This window comes from Miniopterus schreibersii (assembly GCF_964146895.1).
Source record: "Miniopterus schreibersii genome assembly, chromosome: 15".
Classification (NCBI taxonomy): domain Eukaryota; kingdom Metazoa; phylum Chordata; class Mammalia; order Chiroptera; family Miniopteridae; genus Miniopterus; species Miniopterus schreibersii.
Genome location: NC_138115.1, coordinates 25,620,787 through 25,637,162, shown reverse-complemented (window position 1 = coordinate 25,637,162; position 16,376 = coordinate 25,620,787). Strand labels below are relative to the sequence as shown.

At 44.1% G+C, this 16,376-nt stretch overlaps 1 protein-coding gene across 4 annotated transcripts in view; it reads right to left on the bottom strand.

Moving 5' to 3' along the window:
• LOC308567469 (uncharacterized protein) overlaps positions 1–15,464 on the bottom strand; it is a 54,340-nt gene extending 38,876 nt beyond the window's left edge. Inside the window, exon 1 of one of the 4 annotated variants that reach the window (XR_014000301.1) lies at positions 15,135–15,464. Coding sequence is in view for 1 of the 4 variants with exons in the window: in XM_081159104.1 (XP_081015230.1) it covers positions 15,135–15,179 (45 nt within the window). In the remaining 3 variants the exon portion in view is untranslated. The remainder of the gene's footprint in view (positions 1–15,134) is intronic. The other 3 variants (XR_014000302.1, XR_014000303.1, XM_081159104.1) reach the window with 3 other exon arrangements.
• Positions 15,465–16,376: the final 912 nt, after the last annotated feature.

The following is a 16,376-nucleotide window of genomic DNA, read 5'->3' as shown; positions in this document are numbered from 1 at the left end:
TTTTCTTTTTTAGTTTCGTTTTAGAATTTTTAAAAAAATTATTGATTTTAGAGTTAGAGAAAAAGGAGAAACATCAATGTTTTGAATTCACTTATTTATGCATCGATTGGTTGATTCTTGTATGTGCCCTGACCCGGAGCAAACCCACAGCCTTGGTGTATCGGGAGGACACTCTAACCATCTGAGCTACCCCGCCAGGGCAGGAACTGGCAATGGTGATAAGCCATAATTCTGTGTATTGGTTTTGCCCTGTTAATAGCTGAATGCTTTAAAAAGTTTATCAGTCCCACTTACTTGACAGATATGTCAGAAACCGGAACTGCGGTTCCAAGGGCTCCAAAGCCAACAGGACAAGTATTGTTGGCTTGAATATTTCCTTTTTTCAAAAAATGAAAGATCAAAGAAGCTACGGAATTAAGAGGTGTGCTTTAAACATGTAGTTCAGTTCAACAAACATTTAGTGTTAAAAATTCCTTTAACTTTTCCTTCTTGATACAGTGAGTTCTTTACATCAGAAGGAGCGTAGGCCCCAAACATGGGAGTTTTCCCAGTTGAGTTTATCAGAGGTTATCCGTAGGCCTGGAGGTTTGGGGAAATCTCTGCTCTGGTTGGGGTTTTACCCCCTGCACTGCCTTTTCTTCAGACTATCTCCAAACATCCAAAGAACAATATTGTAAAATAAAGAGAATAGTGGAATAATACTGATTGGGGAAAAAAGGAGTACTCTGGATTCAGCGGTCTTTTCCCATCCTGTCCATTTACTTTGTTTACTTGTGGCTATATCCCTGCACAGGTCCTTAGGTCTCATGAGGCAGTAGCAGCTGCCCAGGCCCCATGGTCACCGCATTGACCAAGTCTGGCTTAGATTATAATGGAGAAAACAGGAGCTCCCTCAAGGGAGGCAGGAACTTTTGGGAAAGTAGACAACATCGGGATGCACAGGGGGCTTTCACCAGCATATTCAGACCCACCCATTGCTCGAAGACAAATAACTCTGCACTTCTCAACTCAGATATCTATTCCTATGGGTTGCTTGGCTGGTGGGAGAAAGCCTGCCATTGTGTGGTGAAGACATTTGGAGGAATTTTGAACAGAGTTAAGGTCATGGGTGTCAAAGGGCAGGAACATTCCTTGGGCAGGCAATACATAGGACCTGTGCACCAATGGCACCCATGGTAAAGGAACTAATATAAACTGTGGCCCCAAGTTCCCAAATCCCTTCCTGGGAGCCTCTAGGGATCTGTGGAGTCATCTTGGGAGCTCCTGCTGTGGCACCTGCTCCCACACACAGAAAGTCAGTGTGATACCGTCCCTATGAGGCAGAAAGAGGAGCAGACAGAAGGGAAAGCAGTTCTGTTCACACCAGAGGGAAGGCTGAAGGGATGGATCTAGGAGCCTGGGGAGTTGCTTGCAGAGTGGCTCAGATGACAGGGAGCCTCTTCAGAAAGACTCAGGAAGGACATCAGGCTGTGATCCCAAAAGAGCCCTGGGTATCAGTGCCTGACTGCTGGAATCTGTGCACATCTCAACTCCAAAACAGAGCTGCGTATTTCTTCTTAAATGTTCCGAGGGAAACATATTTCCCTCATCTGAAAAAAAACTACCAACCATTTAATGTTTGTCATCAGGGATTCAAATACCATCTATAGTAATTATGTTTTATTTTCTCCTGTTTTCCTTGGTGAAAAGTGAGAGTAGCTTGTTGGGTTAACAGAGCCCTTCACCCTCACTGTGAGTCTGAGGTCACTTATTTCCCATACTTTACAAAAGGCCTGAGGCTCTGAGCAGTTTTGGGACTTGTCCTGGTGACCAGAGCCTGTGGCAAGTGGAGGAATGACTCCAAACTAGTGCTCTTTCCATCATACCCACTATTTGGATCAGAGTCAGACATATACTACTTTTTGTGTTTGGGGTGTCACTGCATCACTAATGCTCACTGTCACCCCTGTGTCAAAGACCCCCAACTACTTCACTGATCTCTTCTTTGACCACTTGTTCAACTGTTTTGATTATTGTGCGGACAGTTGGAAGGCACTGGCTACATGATCCACCAGAAATGCAGGCACTAGGCATGTATCACTCCACAAATGGAGACCTCTCGTCATCCCAGAGCCAGTAGCAGGAGCTGTGCTCTCTTCTTCACTCCCCTCTGGAAGGTAAAATACAACCCATCCATTCAATGCCAGGGAACTTTGAGAAGATACCAAGGTACCTGAGCCCTACATTGATGACTTCCAGAGAAGAAATTCAGCTCCCAAAGGAATGACCCAAAGAGCTGTTCCTGGGGAGCCTCAGCACATAGAAAACAAGAAACCATTGATAAGTGGGACATCTTAAGTCCGTTAATATGGAACCTGCTATGTCAGGATCCAAAGGCTGCTCAGGGGAGGACCTCTCTGTTCACACAAGAGCATCCAGGGGGAGCTGTGGATTCCTGTTCATGGCCAAGAGAAGGCTCTGAATTGAAAATGATGACTCCCTCAGTGAGGATGGCTCCCAAGAGGATTACTACATACTCACGTGAGGAGCACTGGGGAGCAGACCCCAGGAGAAAGATACTACTCTCTTTGGAGATGTGGGGATTGCCACATCACGGGTGCAGGGCGATGAACTTGGCCTTGTGAGGCCTGGAGGAAGCTCTACCTCACGTGAGGGGACCTCTGCGCAAAGGGTCCTTCTTGAAGCCACCGTAACTGAAATTGGAGAATCAATTCTTGCTCCAAATCAGCAGGACCTTGGACTGTTGGGCTTGTGCATTGCTTATTGGTGGTGCTGGATTTTCTTTTCTTTTCCTCAGACATTATGTTTGCAACGTTTGGACCAAATTACAGGGTTGCCAGTGATGAAGCATTCCCAAGTCTGCCCATGGTTTTGATTGGAACTAAAATACTCAGGCACACTATCTTTTGGGTCCAGGGCCATATACACTTACTCCAGGCCAAGTCATCACCCTATTGCTCCTCTGACAAAACTAGAAATAAGCACGATTTCATGTGTGAGTCACCTGAAATATTGTGCAAACTCCTTATTGCCCCCAAGTCTCTGTGTCTGGGGAACTTAGTAAAGGGAGGAGCTTCTTGAGAACTTGCCTTTAGTGTTAATCTTCGGCCAATGTATTACTTCGCCCTGTTGTTGAATTGGAAGATTAGGTGGCGATTTACCAGAAAGTAAAGCAGGAAAAGCTTGTGGTCATTGCTGAGACCTCAGGTAGCAGTTGACCGCAAGTCTCAGGCTCGAGGTAAGCTCTGACTCATTGGTTTTGTATTTTCTAAAAGAGTCATATGGCATAGGAAACCTTGACCACAGGAAAAGTGGAATCTGTGGTCCCCTGGAGTTAGCTAGAGTTAGAGCCAATGTTTTCAGAGAGGGAGTTGCTACAGGGAGACAGGGGACCCAAATAAGGCGCATGGCTCTGCTAACCTTGTGATCTTGTCAAGTCATTTAATTCTAGCCTTCGGTTTGCTTTCATGGTTAGTTTTCTTCTTAGTTCTGTTAGCTTCTTAGTAAATCATCTTGGGCTTTTTAGGTGGGCAATCATATTTTCTACAGCCAGTGATGTTTTGCTTCCTTCTTTCTGAATTCATAGTAGGCAATCTTTTCTCTTGTTTCGTTGCCTTGGTTAGACTTAGCGGTGTGATGTTGAATGGTAACAGTGATCATTGCATATCCGTAGCCTTTTCCTGGTCTTACTGGGGATCATTTAAATGCTTCCTATTAAGTATGATGATTGCTGTATGTTCTGCTACACATCGTCAGCTGAAAAAAATTTCCTTGGGCTTCATCAAAATCATGAGTGGATGTCAAATCTTATCCTGTTCTTGGCACCTTTTCACCAAAATGGTCATACGGCTTTTCTTCTTTAATGTATAAGATAATGCATGTGATTAATAGATTTTCTGTTATGAATGAATTAGAACTACCCTAAATTCCTATGTTCAACCCCAGTGAATGCCTTTTTCTTTTGCATATTGGATGGCTTGATTTGATCATATTTTATTTGGGATTTAAAAAATCTAAGCTTAGAAGTGATATGATTGTGTAGTTGTTTTTGTGTGTGTGCATGCTATTGTTTTCTAGTTTTGTGAATGGAATTTTAACGAATGTGTTGACTTAAAGGAGCAGTCCAGGAGAGAGAAGTGGACATGCTGAAGGAGCTCCAACTCTCCCTGTTGGTCATCCTGCTGCTTTGCTCTGGCTTCCTCTACCAGCTGACCCTGAAGTCCAGCTGCCTCTTCTCCTGCCTGCCCCCCTACAAGTCCCAGCGGGAGCCACAAGCCCTCCTGGGCAAGGGGCGCAGCATTGTGTTCCTAGAGACCTCCGAGAGAATGGAGCCATCCCCGTTGGTCGCCTGTGCTGTGGAGTCTGCTGCCAAGGTTTATCCCGACTACCCGGTGGCATTCTTTATGAAGGGCCTCAGCAGTTCCATGCGGCTGCCCCCAAACTCCACTTACCCAGCCTTTTCTCTCCTCTCAGCAATAGACACTGTTTTCCTCTTCCCTTTGGATCTGAAAGGGCTGTTTGAAGACACACCACTGTTTTCACGGTACACTCGAGTAAGTGTCTGAGAATCTTAGAATGCCCATGTTGAGAGGCACCACAGAAAAGGAGCCCAACCTACTCATTTTATAGAGGGGTCAACTGAGGGTAAGGACTCAGTGTCAGAGATGGAACTAGAGCCCAGATCCTTTCACTCTTGCCTGGCCTTCTTTCTATGGGGTTGAGCCCTGATTCAAGTACTTGGGAGAGACTTAAGTTAGACTTGTCTTTTGCCTGCTGTCTTTGGCCTCCAGCTTTCTCTCTTAGTACCTAGGTCATTTTGAGACTAATCATCGGTGAATGAGTGCCCGCATCTTTTCCAGGTGTGTATACTCCTTATTTTCCACTGCCAGTTTTAAACCCATCCACGTTAAACTGTTTTTGCACCTGAAGGGGAAACGAGGCAATATTTCACCTGAAAATTATAGAAATAGAAAATTCATAAGGGGTCAGGTGGAGTGCTTCTGTATGAGTTTGCGTTATATTAAGATATGAGCAAGAAACTTCTGGAACTCTTGGGAAGTTTGTAATCTTCATCTTAGTAGCATAGCACAATAAGGAAATAATATTTCCTCTAAATATTTCTCTCATGAGGACCCATAATCAGGTAATGTTTAAGGAACTTATAAGCACTCTCTGATTTCATTATGCAGCTTCGAACTGTGCCTTCTTATGAAGACTACAACATGGGATTAAGTACTCTTCCATTATAAACGCACTATAAGTGTTTTAGCTATGCCATGCCCCATCTCCCCATCAAGATTGAAGAAAAAGGCTTGAAGAACAAAATACACCACACACAGTGATAGTAGGTGTTTTAGTATGACCTGGAGTGAATTCAGTGACGAGGATATGTTAATTTTATAATTATTTTTAAAAAACAGCTAAAACTTGATTTGAAAATAATAGCATTGCTTGCTATATAAAGCTTTATCTGCGTTCTAATCATAGGCTAGATCAGATGTAAGGAAGCTTGTTCTTTTTTCTCTGTTAAACCTCTCCCAAGGATATTTTTCCCATTGTGTTTTGTAGAGAGAGTGGAAGGGAGGGGGAGAGACACACAGAGAGAAATATTGATGTGAAAGGGAGATCCACTGGTTGCCTCCTGAACATGCCCCGATTGGGACCGGGGATAGATCCTGCCACCGAGATACATGCCCTTCTCCTGAATCGAGCCCTCGACCCTTCGGTCCGAGGTTCTAACCACTGAGCCGAAGCTGCTAGGGCCAGGAAAGTGTGTCCTCCTTAAAGGGCCAGAGAGTCAATAGTTTAGGTTTTGCAGCTCAAGTAGCATGATTGAAGCCATTTGTGACGGTACTTGTATTAGTTTCCTATGGCTGTGTAACAAAAAGCCAGGAACTTGGTGATTTGAGAGAACAAAAACCTCTTCCCTCCCTGTGTGCAGGCCACCTCCTTGATTGTCAGCCTCCTTTGCCACCACCTCTTGGCTGGGTTCTTTCAACAGCACCCTTACTTGCCTCTCTGCTCCTGCCCTGGTCACCTGCCAACCCCCACCCACCCCTGTCTGTTTTCCACAGAGCAGCCAGTGTGGCCCTTGGAAGACTAATCAGATCACATGACTCCTGTCTTCCAGATCTTCCCAATAACTTCATGCTTTGCTCAGCCCACAGAATGCGCCCTCCTTCTCTGCCCTACCCTTTCTGGTGTCATCTCCTACCCCTCTCCCTTCACTACTTGGCTGTGGCCACACTGCCTTCCTCCTGTTCCTGCCTCGGGTCCCCTGCACTAGCTCTTCCCTCTACCTCGAACCTTCTTCTCAGACATTTGGCCATAGCTCACTCCCTCACTTCATTCCAGCTTCTGCTGGAACCCGAGATCCGACTGTGCTCCCCGCCCCCTTCATAGCCTCCCCACCCAGCCCCTTCCCTTCATAGTTGTTATGAATCCCCAGCAGAACATCTAGGTTCATTTGTTTGGTGTCCATTTCCTCCCAGCAGAAAGTTTTCTCTTTGCTCACTGGCATATCTTCAGGAGCTGTCACAGAGCTTGGCACACACTAAGTAGGCCCTTATTAAATATTATTAAAGGAACTAGTTATTGAACGAAGGCATACATGCATTTTAAGGTTGTTTTGCAAATTTCTCAAATAGCACGAATACTGATTTTTTTCCTGCATTTTCTACTCTACCTTTTTCTTTATCAGTGTTTAGGACTTTAAAAAAATTCTTTCTTCATGGTTTCATGTTTGCAGATACCGTCCCACCTCCTGAAAATGACTCATAGAGTTCACTGTGAAATCCCTTTTGGTTTCTACTTTACCTTTCCACTTCTTTCATTTAAAAAAAACAAAACTTCAAGCCCCTGAAGTCTTCCCATGGATACTGATTTGTGTAACCTTTATACTAAAAGGCAACACTTGGGTGAAGGAGGCAATGTTGGTAAATTGGCAAAATTGGTCCCTTGGCAAATAGGTATTTGGGAAGCAGGCTTGCTGCCCCCTCCCCGGCAGCCTGGGCCAGGCCTCCTTCTGTGACTCCCCTCCCTACCCCCGTGCTGCTCAGGCTGATTTGCACCTGCTCCTGCAGATCAGCACCAGTGCAGAGAGAAGCTGGCTCCATGTCAGCTCAGAGGCGTCCCTCCTGGCCATCACCTGGAAATACGGGGGCGTCTACATGGACACCTGTGCAGCTTGCATTGCTTTTCCACTGCACAGCACTGGTATAGAGCCTTGTTGGTCATTGTAAGAATTTTTATTTTTATGGCATGAGTTGGAAAGCAATTAGTTTTGGGAAAATAGAGACTTGAACTTGTTTTAAAAGGATCTCTCGGGCTGTAGTTTTAGGAACAAATGTGTGGAGGGAGTCCGAGGACAAAAAGCAGGGAGACTAGGCAGAAGGCTATTTCAATAACCAGAGACACTGTTATTTCAGAGAGATGATAGTAGCCTGGACTAGGGAAAGAGTTTTGGAGGTAGTAAGATCACTCAGATTCCAGAAAAATGTTGAACTTGAAATGACAGTCAAACTGGATACGCTGTCAGACTAGAGGTGGGATGTAAAAGAAGAGAGAAACCAAGAATAACACCTAAGGTTTTTGCCTGAGCACCTACACAGACTGAGTTGCCAATTAAGAAGAAGAAGATGATTGTGGGTGGTGCAGGTCTGAGTGAGAAGACAAACGTTCTGTTTGGGACATGTTAAGACTGAGAATTTTATTAGACATGGAAGTGAAAAGAATGTCAAGTTGGTAGTTGCATATATAAGTCTAAAGTTTAGGAGAGAGCTGTGGGCTGGAGATACAAAATCAGGGAGTTTCCAGCATATAAATGGGATGAGTTCAATAAGGGAGTGACCATGGATAACGCAACACCTGAAGACTGAACTCTGGAGCACTTGAACAAGCAGCCGGTGTGGTAGAAAGAAATCTAAGAAGCCAAATGAGAGACTATTTCAAGGAAGGAGTAATCACATAATAAGCCAAATAGTACTGATGTCCAGCATAACATGATAACTAAGTCCTGACCACTGGATTTAGAAACAGGGAGGTCATGAGTGATCTTGACAATAGAAGTATGGGCAAAGTGGTGGGGCCAAAGCCTGCTTTGAGAGGGTTTAAGAGAGAATGGGGAAAAGAGGAATTAGAAAAGTAAAAGCAAATACAGATAGCACTTTAAAGGGGTTTCACTATAAAGGAGGGTGAAGAAATAGAAGAGTAGCTAGAAAGAGAAGTGGAGTCAGGAGAGCCTTTTTTTTGGGAATAAATTAGAGCATGCTTATTCTGTGATGGAAATATTTTTCCAATAGCGAAGAAAACTGATGACGCAATGGGAAAGGGGAGAACTTCTGGAACAATGTTCATGTATAATTCAGAAGGAATTTCCCTGGCCGGGTGGCTTGGTTGTTGAAGAGAGTTGTCCTATACACCAAAATGTTGTGGGTTTGATTCCCAGTCAGGTCGAGTACGGGAGGCAACCTATCGATGTTTCCCTCTCACACCAATCTTCCTTCCTACCTTCCTTCCTTCCTTTCCTTCCTTCCTTCCTTCCTTCCTTCCTTCCTTCCTTCCTTCCTTCCTTCCTTCCTCCCTCCCTCCCTCCCTCCCTCCCTTCCTTCCTTCCTCCCTCCCTTCCTTCCTTCCCTCCTTCCTTCCTTCCCTCCTTCCTTCCTTCCCTCCCTCCCTCCTTCCCTCCCCCCCTCCCTTCCCCCCTTCCCCCCTTCCCCTCCTCCTTCCCTCCCTCCCACCCTCCCTCCCTCTCCCTTTCTCCTTCCTTCCTTCCTTGCTTCCTTCCTTGCTTCCTCTCTCTCTCTCTTTCTCCCCCTTCTCTCTCTCAAATCAATTTAAAGAAATCCTCAGGTGAAAAAAAAAAAGACAGATAAATATTTTTATAATACTAGACACTTGTTTAGTGTGTTACAGTTTGCAAAGCATTATCCTATTTTCTCATTTAATTTATATGCTGTTTAGAAATTAAAATATTACAATTCACAAGGGGGAACTGTGATCCCTAAGAAATGAAAGTTTAAACTAGTGGTTGGTTGCCAATCAAAATTTAGTATGTCAATTATTCCACAAACTACTAGGAACTTCAAGAGAAAATTGTTCATTTTGTTCATCATTCATCATTGTCAGGGAAAATCTTGGTTGGGGGAGAGAGGAAAGAAAAACAACCAAAAAGGAGGATGCTTGGAATACTATTAACTACTATAAAGATTCCGTTTAAAACCTATTTCAAGCCCGGCCGGGCGTGGCTCAGTGGTTAAGCATCGACCTAAGATCCAGGCGATCAGGGTTCGATGCACAGTCAGGGCACATGCCCGGGTTGCGGGCTGCAGCCGATCAATGACTCTCTCATCATTGATGTTTCTATCTCTCTCTCTCCCTCTCCTTCCCTCTCTCTGAAATCAATAAAGATATATTTTAAAAACAAAAACAAAAAAACTTCACAGAAAACTTTTTTCTAACTATTGTCAGTTGTCCATGTAAAGAGCAAATCAATATGCAGCTTGAGGCCAACAAAATACTTATAGTCATCAAGAACAGAACAAAATTAAGGCATATCCAGGCCTGGAATATACTACACAGTTGTAACAGCTGCTTGTCAAAAAGGCATAATGGTACTGGGAAAAGACTGTAAAGAAGGCAATTACAATTACTAAGTGTCTCAGCTGTCTATATCAGCCTACATTGTGATTCAAAAGCATTTTATTACCTCCTTGCCTCTCTCTCTCAAATAATTACAAAGTGATCAATGTAAAATGCAATCATCTTCTTAACAGGGTCTTTTACAAAGCATACATTTTCATTTTAAGTCCAATTATCGATTTTAAAAAAATAGGGCATGCATTTGGTGTTATTTCTAAGAATTCTTCACCAAGCCCAAGGTTCTGCAGATTTTCTCCTGTTTTTATCTTCCCTAAAAACTTTACTTTGTTTTACAATTAAATCTATGATCCATTTTGAATCAGTTTTTATATGAGGTATGAAGTTGAGATCCAAATTCATTTTTAAGCCTATGGTTATAAGGATAAAAAGATAAGTGACAGGCTGGGAGAAAATATTTGCAAAGCACCTGACAAAGGACTTGTACCTAGAATACACAAAGAGCTTTCAAAATTCAACAGGCAAAAAACAGTCCAATTAGAAAGAAAGTGGGCAAAAGGACATGAAGAAATATTTCACTGAAATATTTAACTCATAGTTCGATAAAATATGGGTGGCAAATAAGTAATGAAAATATTTTTTACACTAATCATTATGAAAATGTAAATTAAGACCATAATAAGATATCACTACAAATCTATTAAAACAGCTAAAATAAAAAATAACAACAGCCCTGGCCGGTATGGCTCAGTTGGTTGAGTGTCATCTTATGCACCAAGAGGACACAGGTTCAATTCCAGGTCAGGGCACATGCCTACGTTTCGGGCTCCATTCCTAGTAGGGGGCATGCAGGAGGGCAGCAGATTGATGTTTCTCTCTTTCTCTTCCTCTCCCTTCCTCTCTAAAAATCAATTTAAAAATTTTTTTTTAAAAATAATGACAATATCAAATGCTGGTAAGGGTACAGAGAAACTGGATCTCTCATACATTACTAGTGGGAATATAAAATGGTATAGCCACTTGAAAAAAAGTTTGTCGGTTTCTTTAAGAACTAAACCATACAATATAGCAATTGAACCCTGGACTTACCTCAGAGATACCAAATTATGTCCACACAAAAACCTAAGCATGATCATTCATATCTGGTTATAACAGCCAATAACTGGAAACCACCAAAATCTTACTGTATGCAGTTTCATCCTATCAATAAACAATCTTGTGATTGAATAGGCCTTTGTGGTTCTTATTATGGCTGCAAGATGCCCTTCAGCAATAATCATCAGAAAACTAAATAAGGTTTTATTACTTGCAAGATCATTGGGGGGAGGGGGGGACCACACGTGCACATGGGTCTGGGGTTCTGCTTTTATTGGGGTTGAGGCTGGGAGGCTAGGGTTTCAGCGGCTCACTCTTTATTATTGAATTTAAAATACAAAAACCAGAATTTAAAGTTTGGAAAGAGTAAAAACAAGTAACTCAAAGAGTTGCTTATTGAAATCAATTAAAATATCTAAAATAAAGACACCTCAGTGGAGGAAGGTGGCATGACTCTTTATCTAGTCCTGTGTCCAGCAATATTTATTGGAGATAGCCATCCTTGACTTGGATGCCTCTTTGAAGTGGATGCCTCAGCAATCAAAGCTTAAGTCAGGCACTTACATTACAAAAAAACCCAAAACTTGTCAAACTTTACAACAGCTTAACAGGCGAATGGTTAAACAAATCATGCAAATCCATGCCAAGAAATACCACTTAGCTATAAAAAGGAACAAATTATTAATACAACAACTTGGGTGGATCGCAAGGGTATTATGTTGAGTGACAAAGCCAATCTCAAAAGGTCACATACTATATGACTCCATTTATGTAACATTATAAAAAATGACAAAGTTATAGACATAAAGAAGAGATTAGTAGTTGCCAGGGGTTAGATAGTAGGGGAGGGGGAATAGGTGGGTGTGACTACAAAGAGGTTGCATGAGGGAGATTTCTGTGATGATAGCCTAGTTCTGTAACTTGACTGTGGTGGTGATTACATAAATACACACATGTGATGAAGTGATAGAGACCTATACATACACATATACCAATATCAATTTCCTGGCTAAATGTAACCAACAGGGAAACGGGGTGACATGTACACAGGAATCTCTCTATACTATCTTTGCAACTTCCCATGAATCTATAATTATTTCAAAATAAAGTTTTTAAGAATGCAATTAATGTTAAATTATCCAAAAGTTTGGGAAACATGAGAGAACTTATAAATTTGTTGAAAAGGGTGATGTAATGCTAAGTGAAAACCAGAGTGATATAGGTGATCATGGTGCAGCCTAGAAAGAGCTGGAGAGTTTGCGCAACTCCTCAAAACAGATAGTTCAAACATTTATTGAGTACGCTGTTTATGCAAGACAGTGCTATAAATAGTAGTGAAATTAAGAAAAAAATTAATTTACTAAGAAGACAAGATAAAATAACTATTAAAGGCATTGGGCCTCTGCAAAAGCAGTTCCCTTTGCCTGAAATGTTCTTCTGTTTTTCTAGTTTGTTCTTACTCATCCTTGAACTTTCACCTCATTGTCACTTCTTCACAGAAACCCTCCCCAACTCTCCTCATTGCCCCCCACATTAGATCAGATTCCCCTACTACATGCTTGTAACAGCACCCTATATTTTTCATTCATAACACTAACAGCCATTCACAAACAACGAACTGTGTGACAACTTGACATCTATTGCCCACGCTGGGCTAAAATCTCTAAAAGGGCAGAGACAGGTCTGAGTAGCTCACGACTGTGTTCCCAAACCCAACACCATGCCTGGCAAAGGACAAAAGTTCAAAGTATATCACAAGAATAAATCTATACAAAGCTGTAATTCATGTGTACAAATGATCAGGGAGACAATAAGTTACTGGGGTTTAAAAGAACCCTAGGTCGCTTCAACTTGAGAAAGTCAGTTTATACGGGATAGAAGGTTCATGTAGAAGGATAAACAATCTCATATCCAAAGCTGAAAATGAAATGTCAGCCCTTCGGCAGTAAAAACCCACTAAAAAAATTGAAGCAGGGACGTGGCGTGTTCAATAGAAAAATTAATGTGGAGAATGAACTTGAACTGAGAGGGTAAGACACTAGAGGCAGTAAAGTACTTGAGAGGACACTGTAGTAATGCAGGCACTGAATTAGAGGGTGACCAGGCGAACAGAGAGATGTGAGAAACACTAAGAATAAAGAGCCAACAGGACTTAAGAACTAATTAGATATAGGGGCATGAAAGGGGAAAGAGTCAGAGATAATTCAAGGGGTTTACGTTGAGTGATCAATTAAAGATAGTACCATTAATAGAAATGGGAAGTCATGACCAAGTCCTCTTAGGAGATGGAATGTACCTTGTTGCAAGTGATGGATAACATCCACACAATTGAAGATGGAGACTAGATGGAGAAAAGTCAAGGCTGGCACTGTACATGGTGTGAGCTGATCACAGTTAAGGTTACAAGAGTGAATAGGATCTCTCGGAGGGGAGAAGGTAAAAAGGGCCTTGAATAAAAACCCTTTAAAACCGTCTGATTTGCCCCTTGCTTGAATTCTGTTTATCAAGCTATAGAGTCATTCGGACTGAGCTCCCTGAGGGCATATCCCATCTCATCCTTGCATTCTCTAAAGTATACATTACAGGGTGTTGTCCATACCTGGTGCACCATAAGTAGCCTATTAAAGGAATCAGTTATTTTAAAGATACTTTCTGATTAACATTTCCTGTTCCACCTGCACTCTTTATTTCAAAAAGTGATATCCTAGGTAGTACTTTGAAAGGAACAGGCTTCACTTTAAATTAGTATAATCAGTGAGTTTAGGCAGATTAAGTCACTTATGCAAAGGTCTGATTACCCAAGGCTCTAGGACTGAAGTACAGAGAAACCAGACTTTGAGACTGTGAAAATCTTAAAAACAAACAGATGAACAAAAGTCCAATGAGACTAGGACTAAAGCAAATCCCCACTAGAAGTAGGGAATGCTCTTCAAGAAGTTTTTGAATAAAATTAATCAGAAAATATTATTTTTACTGGGGAGTGAAACAAATAAAAAATTTCAATTGTATGCACTGTACAAGTTGACAATGTACAAAAAGTATAGCAGCGTCAAGTGAAATGAAAGATAAACAAGATAATAAAAGGGAATTGAGAACAGTGGAGATCCATACTTTCTCAAAAAACATGAGGGAAAAGTCATTGGCCTGCTCTCCCACAAAACATTCCTGGATATTGCAGCCAAAGGTGGAGTAATGATGGGCTAATCTGATTCAATACTTAGGTGAACAGTACTTCCCAGTTGCAGTTTAAAAATAAGAAGAAGGACTACTAAAATGGATTAGGGGAGCAATTTGTTGACAGCTCCGCCCCTCCAAATTAAATTATCAAGGTTGCAGTAGGCCAAAATGCTCTAACCCTGAATCACAGGCCAATGTCCTAGGTGCTTCTGGAGAGCTCAGTGTATTTGTGGGAGAAGTCAGGGAACAGAAAACTAACCAGCTGCAGTCACAGACTCTAGGAACCTGACAAGTCACATATAATCCAACTACCCTCTCAATATCAGACTGATTTCCACAAGTCTAAAAGATGGTCAACCATTGTATATCTGTTTGTTTCCAGGAACAGCAAATGGACTGTGGATAAACTGACCATTCAGAATTAGACGGATCTCATTTCTTGCAAAAACCCTTCGAAGTTACCGCCCAGTAACTTTCACCTCTGGTACTGGATCTCTCAAAGCGACGTTTTGTTTTGTTTTTTAAGCTTAAAAACAACAACAGTATTAACTTCCTGGCACGTCAGTATGCGCCCTTCTTTCAATAATAGGAAAATTTGATCTTTCTTTTTTCCCCCCCAGGTCTGACTCCCCTTAAAGGAAAAAGAAATGCCAGGCACAAGTTCCTTTCGACTCTGGGCTGCAACCTCCAGAGTAAAGAAAATGGGCTTAAATAACTACACACCCTAGGCGTTGCAACTGATAGGAAACCCCAGTTGCTAAGAAGCAAGCTGCTCCGGCCAGTGCCCAGGTGCTGGGACGCGACAGAAGGCACACAGACCTGGCTGGCAGCCCTGAGGCTGTGGAGAACCAGCAGCCCGCACCTCTTCTGGCCAAAGCCGCGGGGAGCAGGGTGGGCGCTCCTTCCCGGGCCACCCGCTAGCCCCGCGCCCCCAGGACACAGCCCCCGGCACCGCGGAGCAAGGCTCAGTGCAGCGCCCGGCGAATCCCAAGCCGCGCCGCCGAGCCAGCTACCAGTACGCCAAGCACCCAGCCCGCTGGGTGCCATCCTGAGAACCGGCGCTGGTGGGGGCTCCGGGAGGTGGAGACGTCTCTGGTTCGGCACGGGTTCCGTCTATCGCAGCCGCCCACCCTCCCTCATCCCCCGCCCAAAGCTGAGTCGGGGGTGACCCCAGGGGGTGGTGCCCAAGAGGCACACCGCGTTTGCGGTGAACGCTGCGGGCCGGGGCCGAGCGCCCGGGCTGGCGGCTGCGGCGGGTCACTCACCCAGAGGACGCTCATGCGGATTGGGGTCTCCAGCAGGCACGCCATCTTGAGCCTTCCCACCCGGCTGCAGCGGACGCCGGCGCGGGGGCCCGCACTTTCGACAGCAAACTATTGGGCCAACCACGGGCACGTACGCGGAAAGGCAGGCAGGTAGGCGAGACCGGACCACGCTCTGCACGCCGCTGAGGCGCCGCCAGGGCCCGCAGAAGGGAGAACAAAGGGAAACCGCGCCAGGGGCCTCCTTACGAATCGTCCGCTGAGAAACAGCGGCTACAGTCAGCCCGGGTTAAAGGTGGGGAGCGGGCAGCAGCTTCCGCATGCGCAAAGAGCATCTGCGGGCCCCACCTGCCGCTCGCGGGGGGCGGAGCCTCGGGGGCGGAGCCTCGCTGCGCAGCTGCCGGCTTCACACGCTGATTCGCAGCCACGGAGACCTCGCGTCTTCATACCCCGAAAAGCTAGTACGTGAAGCCGCGTGTGTCATTTGAAGCACCTTTATCTCGCTCCTTGTTTGCGCCAAATGGGTAGCGTCATTATCTCCGTTTTTCAGGTGGAGAAACCGTGATCTCGATTCAGCCACCAGTAAGAGCGTTTCCCAGCCCACCGCTGAAGTGGGACCCGCTTGGCGCCGTCTGCCCCACCCTCCGGCTGCTGCTGCGCTACGAGCAGAGGCTCTAGAGTCAGAGCGCCTGGGTTGAAGCCTTGCGACTTCACTTATCAGCTGCATTACCTGGGCAAGTTACCTACCCTCCTTTAAGTCAGTTTCCGCTTCTGTTAAATAAGGGTTGTGAGGATGGAGAGCCTAAAGCTCTTAACACATGCCTGGAACGTAGAAAGCGTTAGATATGTGTTAGCATTTCTCCCGCCTCTGGGTCAGGTATTTAAAAAATGGCGGCAAATATCTGAATAATTCACAGTGAAACGCTCTGATAACTGAAGCTAAATAAAAACATGCTTCTGATTAACTCACCTCTCCCAATTTGCGTGTGTGTGTGCGCGCGCGCGCGTGTGCGCGCTCCTACAAAACTTCCCTGGACTTGTACGGACAGGTTTCACCTTTGTGCTGCTCCTAACCAGTAAGGTTTTCACAGGATGGTTGCAATGAGCCTGTTATGTTACCCATTCTTCCATTTCTATGAGCCGCTCTCTGCCTCAGGCTATTACTTCTCCCCTGGACTGCAGCAATAGCCTTCCAACTGATCTCATAACCTCTAGCCTCTCCTCCTCTATGCTCCTTACTGCTTT